The following is a 15,600-nucleotide window of genomic DNA, read 5'->3' as shown; positions in this document are numbered from 1 at the left end:
ATGTTTAATATATGTAAACTTAAAAAAGTAATTTAGAAGCTCAGGGGAATATTAGGATGAAATGCAGAATGTGACAGAACAATCTAACTGTATTACAAATGTATGAAACAATCTTATTAAATAGTGAAGAAAAATAGGTGCTACCTAAGTGACTTTGGAAATGAAGAGACTGTACATAAGCACTCTACTCTAGTTGATAAAGCTATTTCCATGGGGATATGGGTTAACAATTTGGATAAGGTATACATGTGTAGTGGACTGAAGAATTAAGTAAATGCATGGCAGATGGAGTGAAGTTCATCACTGTTGGAATAGGAGATTATAGATAAGCCAGGGGAGGAAGGCTAGATGATCCATGTGGAAACTGATCAGAGATGGAGATATTAGTATGAACTCTTAGCTTAATACAGATACAGATGGTTAGATGTAATACAGTTGTAGATTAGGGTACACACATATATTTCCCTCCTCTGACAGCTAAGAGAACCTATAGGCAACAGCACCCTTATAGCAACAAGCATACCTAGAGCCCAGATGTTGGTTTCTAATACTATCCTCCAATAAAAGAAACCAGGGATCCTTAGAGAAATGACTGATTCTAGGAATGGGTCAGATGTACCAGATGAGCCTGGAATATCCTGTAGTGCCAGAAAATAAGAAAATGCTCAAAGACAACAACAAAGATGAAACTCACAATGATGGATGTAGGTCAAAGGGACACAAGAGCCAACTGAAAGAGTTCCCAGTGGCCAAATCTGGAAAAATTGAAGCAAACAAAATTAAGCAGTATTTTATTATAACACAGAGTATAAAATAAATCTCCACGAATCCATACTGATATAAATAAATAATTGAATAAATAAATACACGGGCAAGAAGAGACAAATTTCCTGTGCAGAATTGAAAAAAAAAGAAAAAGTGTGTGTAGATATTCTGCCATCGAGGAGGTGAAGCATATCTCCCCACCTTTAAGTATGGGTGGCACATAATGACTTTCTTCCAAGAGCACATTATGGATATGGGGGGTAGTAACTTCTCAGGGAGGAAACCTGCCAAACATTGCTTCAGCTAGGTGATAAAGGTCAGCACCAACCATGGTAAGTCAGTATATGCCCTTGATATGATGTGATGAGAACTGTACTTTATTTCTGTGGTCTTCCTCTCAAAAATCCATAACCGCATTCTAATCATGAGAGAACCTCAGACAAATTCCAATGGAGAATGATTGTACAAAATATCTGACCAGGGCTCCTCAAAATTGCCAAGGTCACTAAAAACAGCCACAGCCAAGAGGATCTTAAGGAGACATGACAACTAATGTTATGTGTGTGGTACTCTGGATGAATGCTGGAACAGAAAAAAAGGACATTAGGTCAAAACTAAAAAAAATTTGTATAAAGCCTAGACTTGATTTAATAACAATGTATCAGTATTGGTTCAGTAATTGTAACAAACATGCCATTCCAATGTAAGATGTTAACAATGGAAGAAACTGGATGTATGGTATATAGGAACTCTCTGTACTGTCTGCACAGTTTTTCTGTAAATCTAAAACTGTTCTAAAACATAAAGTTCATTAAAACAAACAAACAGAAATAAGCCTTACCTGGAACATGGTAACAACTATATAATTATTAGCTACAATGATGGTGGTAGTAGTATTCCTAAATCTGGGGGGTGGGGAGGTAAGATTTGCTAAGTGAGTCTGTTATGTTCTTCCAGTACAAATTCAGGTTCACAGGCCCAGAAAATAAGCTGTCACCGTACTAGTCGCCAAGCAACAACCACTCCCAAACCCTATACCTTAAACTAGGAATAGCACTGCCAATAACACTGGTGACCTTCTAGGGAGAAGCTCTTCCATTCCCACAATTAAAGGACAATTAAAGGTCACCTCATACATCCTCCAAGGCTAACAAGAAAGTAAATAGATAAAAAGATCGGTGGAAACGTAAATATTTCAGTAAAGAGATGCTTCGTAATCGGAAGGCACTTCTGACCAAAGGCCAAGGAACCGACCCCACCCAGCAGCTGCCAGATGACCTAAAAACCCCAGAAGTCAGAATAGTGGTTTTGTTAAATGGTAGAACTCCCTGATATATTGAGAGTGAAATATGGCTCGTATTTCCCTTGCTTGAAATCTTAAATCCTCTCTAAATGGAAAAATCTCCCGTCAGGTTGATCCATACCAACCATGGGCACTCTTCAGCTCTCCCCAAAATAAACAGGATCAACAGAGAGAACAAGAGTCCTCATCTTCCACCCAACCTCAACACAACCGTGCTGCAGCCACATTTAAGCCAAGTACATGGGCAAAGGATAAGAGCAGGCTGGATGTACAGCACTTCTAAGGTGGATGTTGCTCTGGAAAGTGTGAAAAGGCCCCAGGGTTACAATCACATTTCATTAATGAAACACAAATAAGCAGGGACTGTGCTTAATTTACAACAGAAGTTTCCAGACACTAATCTTCCCCATGCCTGGCTGGGCAGGAGTGTTGTTCTGTTCATAACACACCTTGAGAGTGGAGGCTGAGACACAAAGTAGCATCTTAAATGCAGCACTTCTGGGGACTCCAACTAAGAAACGACCAGAGTTTTTCCCGGGTACTATTGCTTTAAGAGTGGCGACAGTGCCCTCTAGTGGGGGAGAAAGGGCCCTGCATGCAGGGTGGAAACCTGTGCCCATCACCCCAGGTTCCGCTTAGCTACAGTGTAGTTGGTTCCTGCTTCTTGTTTTCTCCTTTTTGTAATCCTAGTGGTGTTCCGAGAGAACTGCCCAACCACATAGCACAAGAAAATTCCTAGGGGAAATGAATAGATCCATTTTCAGGTAGACCGGACCGGGTTCAGCTTTACTTTTCCTCTGATTGGCGTCTGCCTGGGTTTGCAGCTCATTCTCAACACTTAAAATGCCACTGACTGCAGATCCCAGAGCTGACATCTCCTCACCACTAACAAAGACCAAGCCAACTCACTAAGCCAGTAGTAAAGGTGGTAAAGAGCGCACCCAACTGGAAAAAATAGCCCATTTCCAAGGGTCCCACCTTTGGATAAACACCAGAAAAGGGAAGATTTCCTGATTTCAACAGAACATTCTCAGACCTAGGAAAATGAGAGGCAAAGGAGCTCAGAGTCAATGGCCTGATACAGAATATGACTGTCCCCATGTGGGTCACCTCACTGGAAGGTAAAATAAAGTACTCAAAGAAAGCCGGGTTTATTGTTTTAAACAAAATATGGTTTTTTATTTAAAAGTTAGCAACACAGAACAAGCTATACCAACAATAAAACACAAAAAAGTCTGACTTGAAAAAGTAGGAATGGACTGCCTTTCCGGGACTCATTCCACGTTTTATTGAAAAGAATGAGGAATATGCCTGATTGAGATCCCCTCCCACAAACAGTTTATTGGCCAGAAGCAGCCATTTGGTCTCATATGCACCGCACATAGGCAGGTGAGGCCCTGAGGTGGGAGCAATCCTAGGGGCTGATCTGTCTCCCGGGGGCTCACAGGTACTCCCTAGCAGCCCATCTGTATTTGGAGCCCTGGAGAAGCAGGAATGGAGTGCCTGGCTTAGTTGAAGTCATTCTGGCAGCAAAAAATGAAGGACAGGAGGAGAGCATTATTGGTGTCCTTCAAGTATAGGCAAATGCATAGCATGCAAATAGGCAATACCCACAAGAAAAAAATATCCACAACTGTATTTAAAGGGATGCAAATTAAAGGGTGATGCTGTATCATCTTCCACCTATCGGATTGGCAAAGTGGAAAAGAATGACACATCCATTACCGAAGAAGATCTAAGGAAAGAAACACCAGGAACCACGATGAAGGAGAGTACAGAAATATTTTCCCCATTTCTGGAAACCAGATGCATCCCCTTAAAAAATGTGCTCACCTTAACACCCAGCAATTCCCTTCTGGGAATTCTAAAGAAAGACTTGGGCAAGTTTTTCCAACATGAAGCTCTTTTTCTCAAAAGTTTATGAATGATCGCCTATACGACTTAAACTTTCGGCTTCAGAGAAATAAGAAAATGAAGACAGAATTCAACTGCCAAAATGCATCCGGGAACATGATGCATTAGGGAACATGATGATGAAAGCTCTGGATCTTTTCCTCACTCGTCCAGTGGACATGGTCTTTGGCTAATCCATGATTTTCCAATCTGCGCAGAGCTCAGAATAATTTATCATGTTTCTAGCTAGTTTCAGGAGTTGGAATCCTACACAAGCATTTTGTTTCCAATGTAAATGTCTCTGGTCTGCTGGGGTCTTTTGTTTCTGCCAGAGGCCACAGTCAACATCCTCAGCGGATATGCCCCCTCGGCACAGGCTGGTCCAAGCCTCAGTCTCAGCCTTGAGAATCCCACAGATGCTTCATGCTTGGCATTCTCAAGGGCTTGGGGGCATTTCAGAATCTAAGTGAGCCCACCCTCGCCTAGTGCAGTGCTTTATAGACAAAACTGACCCTTTCATCCAGAGGAGCTCCACAAATGTGTGACGTGCAAAAGTCACACGCCTCATCACACCTGGCGGGGCATGTTTAGAAGCTGCTTTTCTGTGATAAATATTTGCACCACGTCTTAAATAACCTGGGCAGTAATGAGCCATTGTTAAGGCGATGGCTGTTGGGCTCTTCTAGGATGGATCAGCCGTGCCCTTGGAAAAGCAAAAAGCTAGAAGACCAAGTAAACAATGAAGACATGACAATGACAAAAAGACATGAATAATAAATGCCTTCAAAAATATGATCTTCCTGGGAGACTTTATTTACACACTCAGCCATTTTTCGCTCTTTCTCTGGCTCTCAAAGGGGATTTAATCCCTTTGACAATTTTTCACTCAGAAAAAGCCTAATAAACCCACGTTGGGGAGGGAAATATTGTTCCATTAATCAGGTGCAGGAAGCCTCATAAATCATGACAAATCTAAATTTCTTCCTTGAGTAGCCAAGTGGAAGGAGCACTGAAGCAGGAGTCAGGAAACCTGGATCCTTGTGACCTTGCATCTCAAGAACTGGCTCTGTGACCCTGGGGATCAGTTGCCTTTCTGAGTTTTGAATTCATTCTCTGTTTAAAAAAAAAAAAAAAAAAAAGTCTGGGATCCTTTAGAAGGTGAATATGGGATAATAGATGTAGCAAAGCCGGCGCTCCGTCACATTCCCTCAGCCTTTATTATTTCTGAGCCCAGGGACCTGACCTCCGACAGCCAGCCCCTGCATCTCCTTGCCTGAGGCTCTCTGGCCAGCAGGCCCTTCACCTCTCAGGATAACTTGGAAGTGCTTGTACTCCACAACCTCTCAGACTTTTCCAGTGGGATTAAGCTCCAGTTGCCACAAGGATTGCTAGCTTGACAACACCACCTTTGCCTTCCTCCCCTGTCTCATTCCCCACTCTCCTGCCGCCGGTGTTTCCTGGGATCATCTCTCATATAAATTATGTGCCCTGGAATCCTTGTCTCAGCTCCTGCTTCTGTGGGAACTCAAACTAGGACAAGGAGTTATATGCCTTTCTATCGGGGGCTTAGTCTTTTTAAATGGCCTGTCTTTATGTGGTTAATCCTTTCTTGTGATGTAGGAAATAGGCAATTTTCTCCAGTAGGCTGGCTGGAGTGTAAACTTTTTAAAGGAACACAGCTTGGTGTTCCTAGCTCCCTGCGAATATCTCAAGGCAGGTCCTGCTGGCTCCTCCTGAGTCCTGGAGTCACCAGTGAAGGCAGAGGCAGTGATCTAAACACATCCCCCTCTCGGCATCAGAGCTGAGGGCCACGACCCCACGTCCTGTAGGATAGGGTTTACCAATGGGTTACTGCACACTCAGAAAGGGGCTCAAAGGCCAGCAATGTCAGGTTGTGAGCAGGCTAGTGGGAGTTGTGCCTGAAGCTTCGAGGCCCAGCCACTCCTTTCCAGAGTCCAAGGGGTTGAAAGACCAGGGCTATAAGCTGGGCATATAAAAGAGGTGCAGAAAGGCCTAGCTCCTCAGAGACCTCGCCCATCTGCCGCTTGGCAGAGACAGGCCAAGACCTGCCGAGGCAGCCACCTCTGGGTCCTCACCTGCTGCACATCCGGACTACCCTGAGAGCATCTCTGGGGGGTCATTGTGCCCAGTCTGAGGTGCTGTAATTGTCACCATCCAGACAGAACAGAGGTGGGGGCCAAGCAGTGAGTGGACAGTTTACACACCTGGCAGTGCTTCACCGTGCCCAGCTCTGCTCGGGCCATGCTCCCAGGGAACCTGCTGGACCCTGCTCTGCAGCACTGCTTTCCATGGCAGGCTGCAAGAAATAGGTCCTGTCCACGCAAAGATGGGACGAAGGGAGAATAAGCTAGAACTTCAAGGAAATACCAAGACGGGAGATGTGAATGAGCAAAAGGAGAAAGGCAATTAAGAGGGAATAGTCTGCGCACACGGAGACACGATCCACACTCGTGGATCCCACATCACCAAAGGCGGGGCTGACCTGGTGTATCACTGTCGGCTTTACCTGACCCCTTTAAAGAAGAGAGTGAGCAGGAATAAAAGAGAAAAGGTAAAAGGAAAGTTGATGTCAACTTAAAAGAACTGTGCCCTTCACACCAAAGCACTCCGTGTCAAAGCCAGCTCCCCTCCTCCCCCGGCATGGTAACTGGTAAAGATGTTCTTACAGGCAACCTAAAGAGGCTCCTAAATGGGGATGGCAATGTGACCTTCAGTCCTAGACAATCTTAGTGGTCATCTAGCCCAGTCTCATCCTGCAGAGGAGGAAGGGCAATCCAGAAACACGTGGGCTTTACCTGCATCACACCGAAGTCCCCATTCTCCTCAACAGAGCTCTTTCCAGCACTGCTGCTGAAGAGAACAAACTCATGTCATCTTCATGCTCTAGAGAGGGTCCCTGTATTTAAGAATGTCACCATATCACGGGACGCCTGGGTGGCTCAGTCAGTTAAGCGTCTGTCTTTGGCTCAGGTCGTGATCCCAGGCTCCTGGGATCGAGCCCCCCCCCGCCCCAGGCTCCCTACTCAGAGGGGAGTCTGTTTCTCCCTCTCCCTCTGCCCCTGCCCGCCCCCCCCGTCAAATAAATAAAATCTGAAGAAAAAAAAGAATGTCACCATATCATCCAGAAAATGTCACCCAACATATCAAACGCCTCCTAAAAATCCTCTTTTGCTTACAGATCTGCTTATAAACTAATAGGAAGTGCCAGACTCCCAGGGAATATACTCCTTTCTACTGCACTATAGAGACCCTCACGTATGAGCCTTTTCTTTTACATGTCTCTGGACATGGCAGACAGAGACCAAACGATGACCTGTCCTCACTTTACTCAGCTGAATGGCATGTGAAGGCAAAATGCTGCATGTTCGCCTTTGAAACCAAAATGATTTGGCTATTATATGTCAGGCACACATAGGATGAAAAAGATTCAGGCCCTAGGATCCCACATACCAGAAAAGCAGAGAGCATAACCTGCAATATCTTGGCCTAATTTAGTGAATGATCACCAGGTGCCACAAATTTTACATGATATCTGATCGGATTCTTGCCACAACACTACGAGGCAGGCACTGCTATCCCCATTTCACAGATGAAGAAACTGAGGCTTAGAAAAGACCATCAACTATGGTTACACAACTAGCAAATGGGAGAATCTGGGGATAAAAGTCTGCCTGGTTTCAAGCCTTTGCTATCTTATCTCCCAAATAAATACATATTTTTATTCATTTAGGTAATCCCTACCTTGGAGCAGAACACACTTAAGGTGGTGATATATGGAAAAATAGAAAAGCTGTATTAGAAAGGGCTTGGGGGATTAGGGAGGGTTTATGAGAGAGAGGACAAGTTATGGCTTGGCTGCCACTGAGCCCCCTGGGGACAGGAGACATGCTGTGGAAGAGAAAGAATGACATACTTTCCTATGGCTTAGCGGAAAACCAGCGTCAGCAGCCTTAAAACGGAGCCCAGGGCCGCCCAAGAAAACGTACTTTGCAAAAAAGAGCATTGCAATTTCCCAGCATTTGTTTATATGTTGTGGGAGTGTCTGAATTCTGTCTGAAGGAAGGGAGGTGGAGCCAATAACAAAGAGAAAGAAATAAAAAAAAATATATCGTGGGGGGGGAAATTAAGCATATTTGCCTGCAAGGAGAAACCTATTTGCCCAAAAGGAGGGAAAAAATGAAATACAAAAATGAAACCCAGAAAGAAAAGAAACTCCTCGAGCCCCTCACAACCATCCCATCTGAATTCTTAGACCACTCTCTCCTCCCATGATGAGCAGTTGAAATTTTCTGCAACCCAAGCTTTGTTACATACCAAAGAAATGCCTTTCAGGAGAAAAGAAATGTTGCGGAAAGAAACATTCCCATTCACAGTCTCTTGAGGACATTAAGCGTTCGCCTCAAGGGCTCGATGAGGACACAGATGTCTGGAGCACAATGCAGCCGGAGACACGACTGCGCCTTGCTGTACCGGAAACACGATGTTGGATTTGTCGTCTTTATTTATATAAATGTATAAATGAGCATATTCCACTGTGAAGTAAGAGGCAAACACGAAGGCCCCATGCAACTTGTTCAGCTTGCAAGTAGCTGGACTACCAGGCAGAAGGTACTTGCTGTAAGACAGGTAGAAACCACAACATTCCAAATGAGGGAACATTCCAATGGGGAAAGAGCTCCAATCAGAAGAGACTTTTGGGGAGACTCGGTACTTAGGACATTAGATTCTGAAGGGTACAGAGAGATGATGACAGATCAAGACAAGGGACTTCGAAAAAGTGAATACACACAAGGAAAGAGCAGAGAATCAACACGGAGCACAGGCAGGAGACGAAACTGCAAATTCTCAGTCATTCATCCAGCTAGATTTGAAACATGTACCGAGTACCTCCTAGGGGCTAGACTCTGCCGCACATGCTTGGAATACAGCACCACTGACAAAACAGACATCCCAGTCTCGTGGAGCTTACATTCTAGCTGAGGGAAGATGGACAATAAGCAGAAGAAAAAAGTAAATTAAGAGGTGTAAGGAGTATAAAGAAAAACCAAGCACGGAGGAGGACATGGAACGCTTGGGAAGGGCGAAGGGTGGTTGCAATTGGTTGGCCCAAGAACACGGACAGTCTTGAATAAGAGGTGAGGCGTTTGAGCTTGATTTGACACACACTGAAGAAGCGAGGGGGCGCTTCTGAGAAAATGCCTGTAAAAGGCTGGTGGTAAAAGTCAGTGGTCAGGGGAAGTTAGCTACGGGTGGTAGCAGTTAATCAGGGATGAAGGTGAGGATACGAAATTTGCAGCAGCACATGGGCTCATTGGACATAGCATAGGAGGTAGAGAGGCACGTAGCAGAGATACCGAGGAAGAGACTGGAAGGTGCATTTCACAGCACGCTGGTTTCACTAGATACTTCCCAAGAGGGTTCTACCGGGAAATAAATTTGGGAATGAGGCACGCAACAGCCCAACCCCACCTGGCAGCATATCAAACGTTCTGGGCTGTCCTGTGGTTAAACCAACCAACAGAACCATATTTAATTCTGTCTAAATCAGCATTTTGTATTGTTTTCCTGAGCAATTCATTTTTTAGGGGTCGAGAGGAGGCAGAATGCCTAGTAAAACCTGGCAGGATAAACTCTGTGAAATGTTGATCAAGAGGGAAAGTAATAAAACCCTGTACCTTGGAAGCACAGGACGGATTTCCAAAAGAGAAAGCAACAGCTGACCAACAGGTCGCGGCGACCACTTGACCGGGAGTGGAGGGGCATGTGGGAAGGAGGGTGCAGGGGAGGAGCCGTGAGAGTCAGAGAGGACAGGATGCCAAGATGCCACTAATGGAATCCTCAAGAACATCTCCATCAAAAGGTGAGCCACCTTCTGGGTAGGTACAATGAATGCTAACTCACTTCTGAAGGCCTCCCATCTGACAGCAATAAAAACAAGGAATTAAGAAAGGGATAATCTTCCTTGTATAAAAAGAGAGAGAAGTTACGGCTGTAAACAGGCAGCAGGCTAGATCAGCCCCGCAATCAATCCTGAGGGGATGGGAAAGGGTGGCGAATTTTGAAGAAGCAAGAAAAGGAGAAAGTGTGGTTTCGAATGAAGCCTAATTTAATCAGGCTAGGGACGTAAAGAAAATCTTTAATCATTAATCCTGAGAAGCCCAACTTGTCCACTCACACAGACGTGTTTGATTCAAGCCTCTCTTTTCTTCAGCTGCTCGGCACTTTGTATTTACTAAGTTGCCTTCCACCTTTTAGATGGCCATAGTTCTTTAAAAGCAAAGACCTAGGACGCTATTTACGTTTATTGCCCAAGTTGGCTTAGAGGACCAACCAGTATGGGCCAGACCATCAATGTCACCTCCTTACTCAGAGAGCTAATTTGTAAATTAATCACTTGTAAGTCCACAGTGGAAAACACACACACACACACAAACTTAGACCTACCATAAATTTCTTTTGATTCCACTACTCAGGAAAATGCACTGAGCAAGCAGAAGATGACTTACACATGTTAAAATTTTAAAGCCCCTGTTAAACTGTCACGTGAAATTTATCTCATTTTTCAACATATAGAATTTACTTGCTAGCTCATAAATGGCATCAATTCTGTGAAGTCAGGACAACAGCATTCAGGCAGATATATCTATTTAAATAGTCTTGTGGTCCTGAATCGAGGTGAGTTTCAAATCACTAATTATTACCATAATTTTAAAAGAACAACACACCTGAATAGTAGTTGACGCAGAGGCATTCAGGAGACCGGGGTTGCTCCAAAAGTACTGTGAGGGAGGAGACAAGTTGCAGATTCTGATTTGGAAGGTCTGAGGGGAGGCCTGGGATCCCACGTTTCTAACCTGCTCCCTGGCGATGCCCATGCGGCTGGTACATACCACACTCTTTCGAGAAGCAAAGCAATAAACCATCTTCCAGGCCTGAAGCATAAGGGAGGGCAATGTGGTTTGATGAGTGAAGCTGAGTGAAAGCGGCTGAGTCGTTTTGTGAGTTTGCCTGGTGATTCCTGCTGGACCTTCTGGATAAGCCCATCACCACCCCTTATGTCTGGGAAGACTTGGAAAGCTCAGATTCTAAAATCATAGGTGCAAAATGAAAAAGAGCAAATACAAAAGGAAAATATGACAGTGTAATAATAGTATAGTTTTGGTGCAAGGCTCTCTGAGCTGCTAAAAATAATAAAGGCGGGGAGGTTCTTAAGTGGGTATAAGCTGAGGTCCAAAATTTGGATTTTTATAAAAACCCAGCTGATTCTTAGGAGCACGCACATTCTAAACAAGTTACTGCAAGATAAATATTCTTCTCATTTTGCAGGAAAGAAATGGGGGGGTGCCTGGGTGGTTAAGCGTCTGCCTTCGGCTCAGGTCATGATCCCAGGGTCCCAGGATCGAGCCCCGCATCGGGCTCCCTGCTCGGCGGGGAGCCTGCTTCTCCCTCTCCCTCTGTCTACTGCTCCCCCTGCTTGTACACTTTCTCTCTCTGTCAAAAATAAATAAATAAAATAAATAAAATAAATAAAACCTTGCGGCGCCTGGGTGGCTCAGTCATTACGGGTCTGGGATCGAGCCCCGCATCGGGCTCCCTGCTCGGCGGGAAGCCTGCTTCTCCCTCTCCCACTCCCCCTGCTTGTGTTCCCTCTCTCGCTGTGTCTCTCTCTGTCAAATAAATAAATAAAATCTTTAAAAAAAAAAAAAAGTGGGGGTGGGGAGGGAAAGAGGAATATGGTACTTATTAGAAGAAGTGGTGAGCCTTAGGAGCCAGCACAGGCTCATGACCTGGACGGAGTGAAGGCTCCAGCAGGGAAGGGGGATCTGACCCTGTTTTCTTCACTGCAGATGGCCAGCTTCTAGAGCAGCGCCCAGTCCACAACAGGTGCTTAATAAGAGGTGCGTGGTTGAACCAATGCATGAACAAGGAACAGGCCAACACACTGCAACAGTTGTGGAGCTACTGAGTTCTTACTAGAAGCCAAGCACTATGGCTACAAAAATAAATAATACACAGTCCTTGGCTGCAAGCAGTTAATATCTATTCTCCTAATTAACACTTCGGAAACAAAGTTATGGTTTCTTGTGACATTTGATGTTCTGAATGCTCCTTCCTCCTCCCATTTCCTTGACCTCTGGGCAGGGGATAGTGACTTTTTCTCCTTCCTCAGGGGAAAGGAGCATGCTTACCCGCCCTCCCCTCCCCCGTTCTGGGCCCAGGAGCCTGCTGTTCTCCCCAGCCCCCATTTCTTAATGAGGTATCAAATGAAGTGGCAAAAACAAGGGCTCTCGAGTTTTAAAAACCTGGTTCATTTACTGAGCACTTCCATGTGGCGGACACTTCTCTGCGACATCATTGGCATCCATCATTTGCTTCTCACGGCAGCCGTGTGAGGTCGCATGATACAGTTTTGCAGATAAAGGGACTGAGGCCAGAAAGGCTACTGACTTGCCCAAGGTCAGCCAGCGAGGAAGCGGCCACACAGCTTCCAACCTGGGCAGTCTGTCTCTAGAGCCCACTCCCAACCGTAACTCTGACTGCCTCCGCGGGTGATGACCTCAAGGACCCCATAGTCCTCGGGATGCACCAGAGTCACAGATTTCATCTCAGGCATGTGTTTGGCACCTCAGACTGTGTGGCAATAATCCCACCTGCTTCCGCTGGTAAGACAGCCTCTATTTCTTTTCAAATAAAAGCTGGATACTGCTCTTAGATAACTGTCCTCCCAAGTTCTTACCTCACCCTGGGAGTGCCACAGTGTAATTTATTGAATTGATAGAAAAATGTTTATGGACCCTCCAACATACAGAGGCAAGAAAAAACAAAACCACAGTGTCTGATATTATATTCCAATGGAACTGCTCAATTTCTTTGTTTTTCATATGTTTTAAGTCCTCTTCTTGGATATAACCTTTTATCAGAGGAAAAATGGGTGCTGTGGAGTCTGTCTTTTATACTAACATGTCTGAACATTCTGAATTCAAATAACACACATGAATCCCCCTGCCCCCCCCCCCCCCCCACACACACACGGCTTGGTAAGAAATCCAGACTGGGTCCTGGGCAAGGACCTCTGTGATCACCTAACAAGGCTTTGACAAATGAGTTTGCTAATGGGACCATCGAGCAACTGGAGAGGAACTGTATTCTTTCTACAAGCACTGTAAAAATTCTCCTCTTTTTAAGGACAGAAGACAAGTCAGTGGTACAGAGATTACTTTTTAAATCAATCTAAAGTTAGTTTTAAACCCTTTCCTGCCAAGATCCATTTCATTAAGTGCAAAAATAGGTTCCTTCCCACGGCCCAGAAAGCCTACCATAAGGGTAAACAGGATGAGTTGAATTTTCCTAAAAATTTGTTTTAAAAAATATCACGACACACTAGCTTAGGGATCTGATTTCCTCGTGATAAGAAAGTAATCCCTCCTTCTCACTTTCTCTGCTCTGGCTGCAGGCCAACATTTTCAAACAGAACAAAACCAAAGAAATAAAAGACACAGCGCACCCAGGTCTAATCCTCCATGTGAACTGACCCGATGTAGCTCACAGCGATGTGGTCCTGAAGCAGATGCAAGATTTCTCGAAGAAAAGGAGTCAGGTGTGTAAGACAGTGAAGTGTGCCCTCTACTAGCTGGTTTTGCCCATTGCACTCCCCGGGCCACCAAAGTCGCCTGCTCCCTCACTGGCTGAAAAGGTCCGAAACATGCTTCCTCCCTGTCTTTAGAAAGACTATAGTTCCCTGAGAAAAGGTATTTAAGGTCCTTCACAGTTTTCATTCCCATTCTATTTATCTCCTGGTGGTGGAGATGGCTAATCGGCTCCCCTTCTTTCCCTTAGCAGCAGATCTTGCAGGCCACCCGGTCAGAAGCTACAGTGTCACCCCTCCTTGCAGCTCTGGGTGGCCATGCATCCTAACTCTGGGGGGGGCATGTGACTTGGGAGTGCCAGGTGCAACCATGAAAAGGAGGCTGCCTTCCCTCTATTCCCCACCCCATCCCTCCCCGGCCAGTGGTAGCAGCGACACACCAACTGTAACCACGTGCACATGGACAACACCCCAGGAGATGGTGGGGCCCCAAGACAAAAGAGACCAGTGTCTCAGGAAGACATCTTGAAGCAGAGCCAACTACCCTTTCTAAATACCCAGCTACATCTATACTGGCAGGTGAAAGAGAAATAAACTTGTATGTGATTTAATTGCCACTGCCTTTTTTTTTTAAATCTGTTACAACAGCTTAGCTTCTTGAGTAACAAATTCACTATCCCAGACTCCTGTCCCAACAAAGGTGGAAATCTGCCCACCCTTCTCCATATTCCCTCCCATCTCCATGTCTGTGCCTTTGGGGGTACCTGCCCATTATGGGGTGTCCTCTTCCAGACTAAATGTGTTCCCTCTCTAAGGTCCGGGCGTTAACATGATCCCCGTTCCTCAGAAATTCTGGTGCCCTTTTAATCCGAAACTTTGGCTCACTGGAAAGAACTCTGTCTCATGAGTATATTCCTTCAAGTCTTCATGAGAGGGGCAGTGCAGCGCCTTAGACTTTTTTAGTATACTGCTTTGACCCTCCCTTGAAGACATGAAGGAATATATCCTTATACCTAGCACAATGAAGATACTCAAACAATTCTGCTCATCCCTTTCATTTCCGGACAGGAGGAGTTATCCATGTTCTTTATTTCCCCCAAAACTTTGTTATAGAACAGGACATATATCAGGGATTTTAATAAATATTTTAAATCATAAAAATAACCAAGGGTTTTTTTTTTTTTTGGTACAAGCAAATATGATGCTGACCATCTGCATAGAAGGCAAGCTTCAGTCTTTCACACTTTTTTAGAAAAACACATGCTATCGGGGCACTGGGTGGCTCAGTCAGTTAAGCATCCGGCTCTTGGCTTCAGCTCAGGTCATGATCTCAGGGTCGTGAGATGGAGCCCTGTGTCGGGATCTGGGCTCAGCGTGGAGTTGGCTTGAGATTCTCTCTCTCCCTGTCCCTCTGCCTGTCCTTCTCGTGTGCTCTCTCAAATAAATAAATCTTTAAGGAAAAAAAAAAAATGCTATCTTTTGTTAGATCTTGATTCCCGTCTTCTGACCTGAATTCTCTAGGAGTCCAAGTGACTTGAACACAAGCCCTCCAGGGACCACGGGCATACCTAGGAGCTGTGGTTTGCCTCAGGGATTGGCTGTAAGGAATATTAGACTCCCTCAGTTTGGCATGCCAGTGGTTGGGCCACCTCTCAACCTGTCCCAAGACAGACAAGGTAGATGGACATCCAAGCTCACTTCTTCCCCAGGTTATAGACAAGAGAAACTCTCATCATTCTGGGAGTGGCCCAGCTCTTAGAACTTGCCTCGATCCACTGCAGAAACCCTGGCTATGCGAGGTGTCTCAGTTCAGCATTATAAAATAGACCACACTGGCCGATAAAAATGTGCTTTCGGCCTACCACAAAGGAGACTGGCATGTCCCTGGTGCCAGCTCAGTAGACAGAGCTGCCAGAGACATCACAGCATGAGGCAATGAAACCAAATCCCCAGGCTACAAAAAGTGTCCTCTATCCATCCCTGCTTGCATCCAGATTAACTCAAGTCATTAATTATGTCAAGAAATATTTAT

The 15,600-nt window shown here is 45.1% G+C and overlaps 1 protein-coding gene across 1 annotated transcript in view; it reads right to left on the bottom strand.

Moving 5' to 3' along the window:
* ST6GALNAC3 (ST6 N-acetylgalactosaminide alpha-2,6-sialyltransferase 3) overlaps positions 1-10,905 on the bottom strand; it is a 443,777-nt gene extending 432,872 nt beyond the window's left edge. The window contains exons 1-3 of the mRNA XM_021678141.1: positions 10,837-10,905; positions 8,870-8,958; positions 8,453-8,597 (exon numbers count right to left, since the gene is read on the bottom strand). Of these exons, the coding sequence (XP_021533816.1) occupies positions 8,453-8,597; positions 8,870-8,958; positions 10,837-10,905 (303 nt within the window). The remainder of the gene's footprint in view (positions 1-8,452; positions 8,598-8,869; positions 8,959-10,836) is intronic.
* Positions 10,906-15,600: the final 4,695 nt, after the last annotated feature.

The sequence above is a fragment of the Neomonachus schauinslandi genome, chromosome 4 (assembly GCF_002201575.2).
Source record: "Neomonachus schauinslandi chromosome 4, ASM220157v2, whole genome shotgun sequence".
Taxonomy (NCBI): domain Eukaryota; kingdom Metazoa; phylum Chordata; class Mammalia; order Carnivora; family Phocidae; genus Neomonachus; species Neomonachus schauinslandi.
The sequence above is the reverse complement of the archived record's forward strand: the minus strand, read 5'-3'. Positions and strand labels throughout refer to the sequence as shown.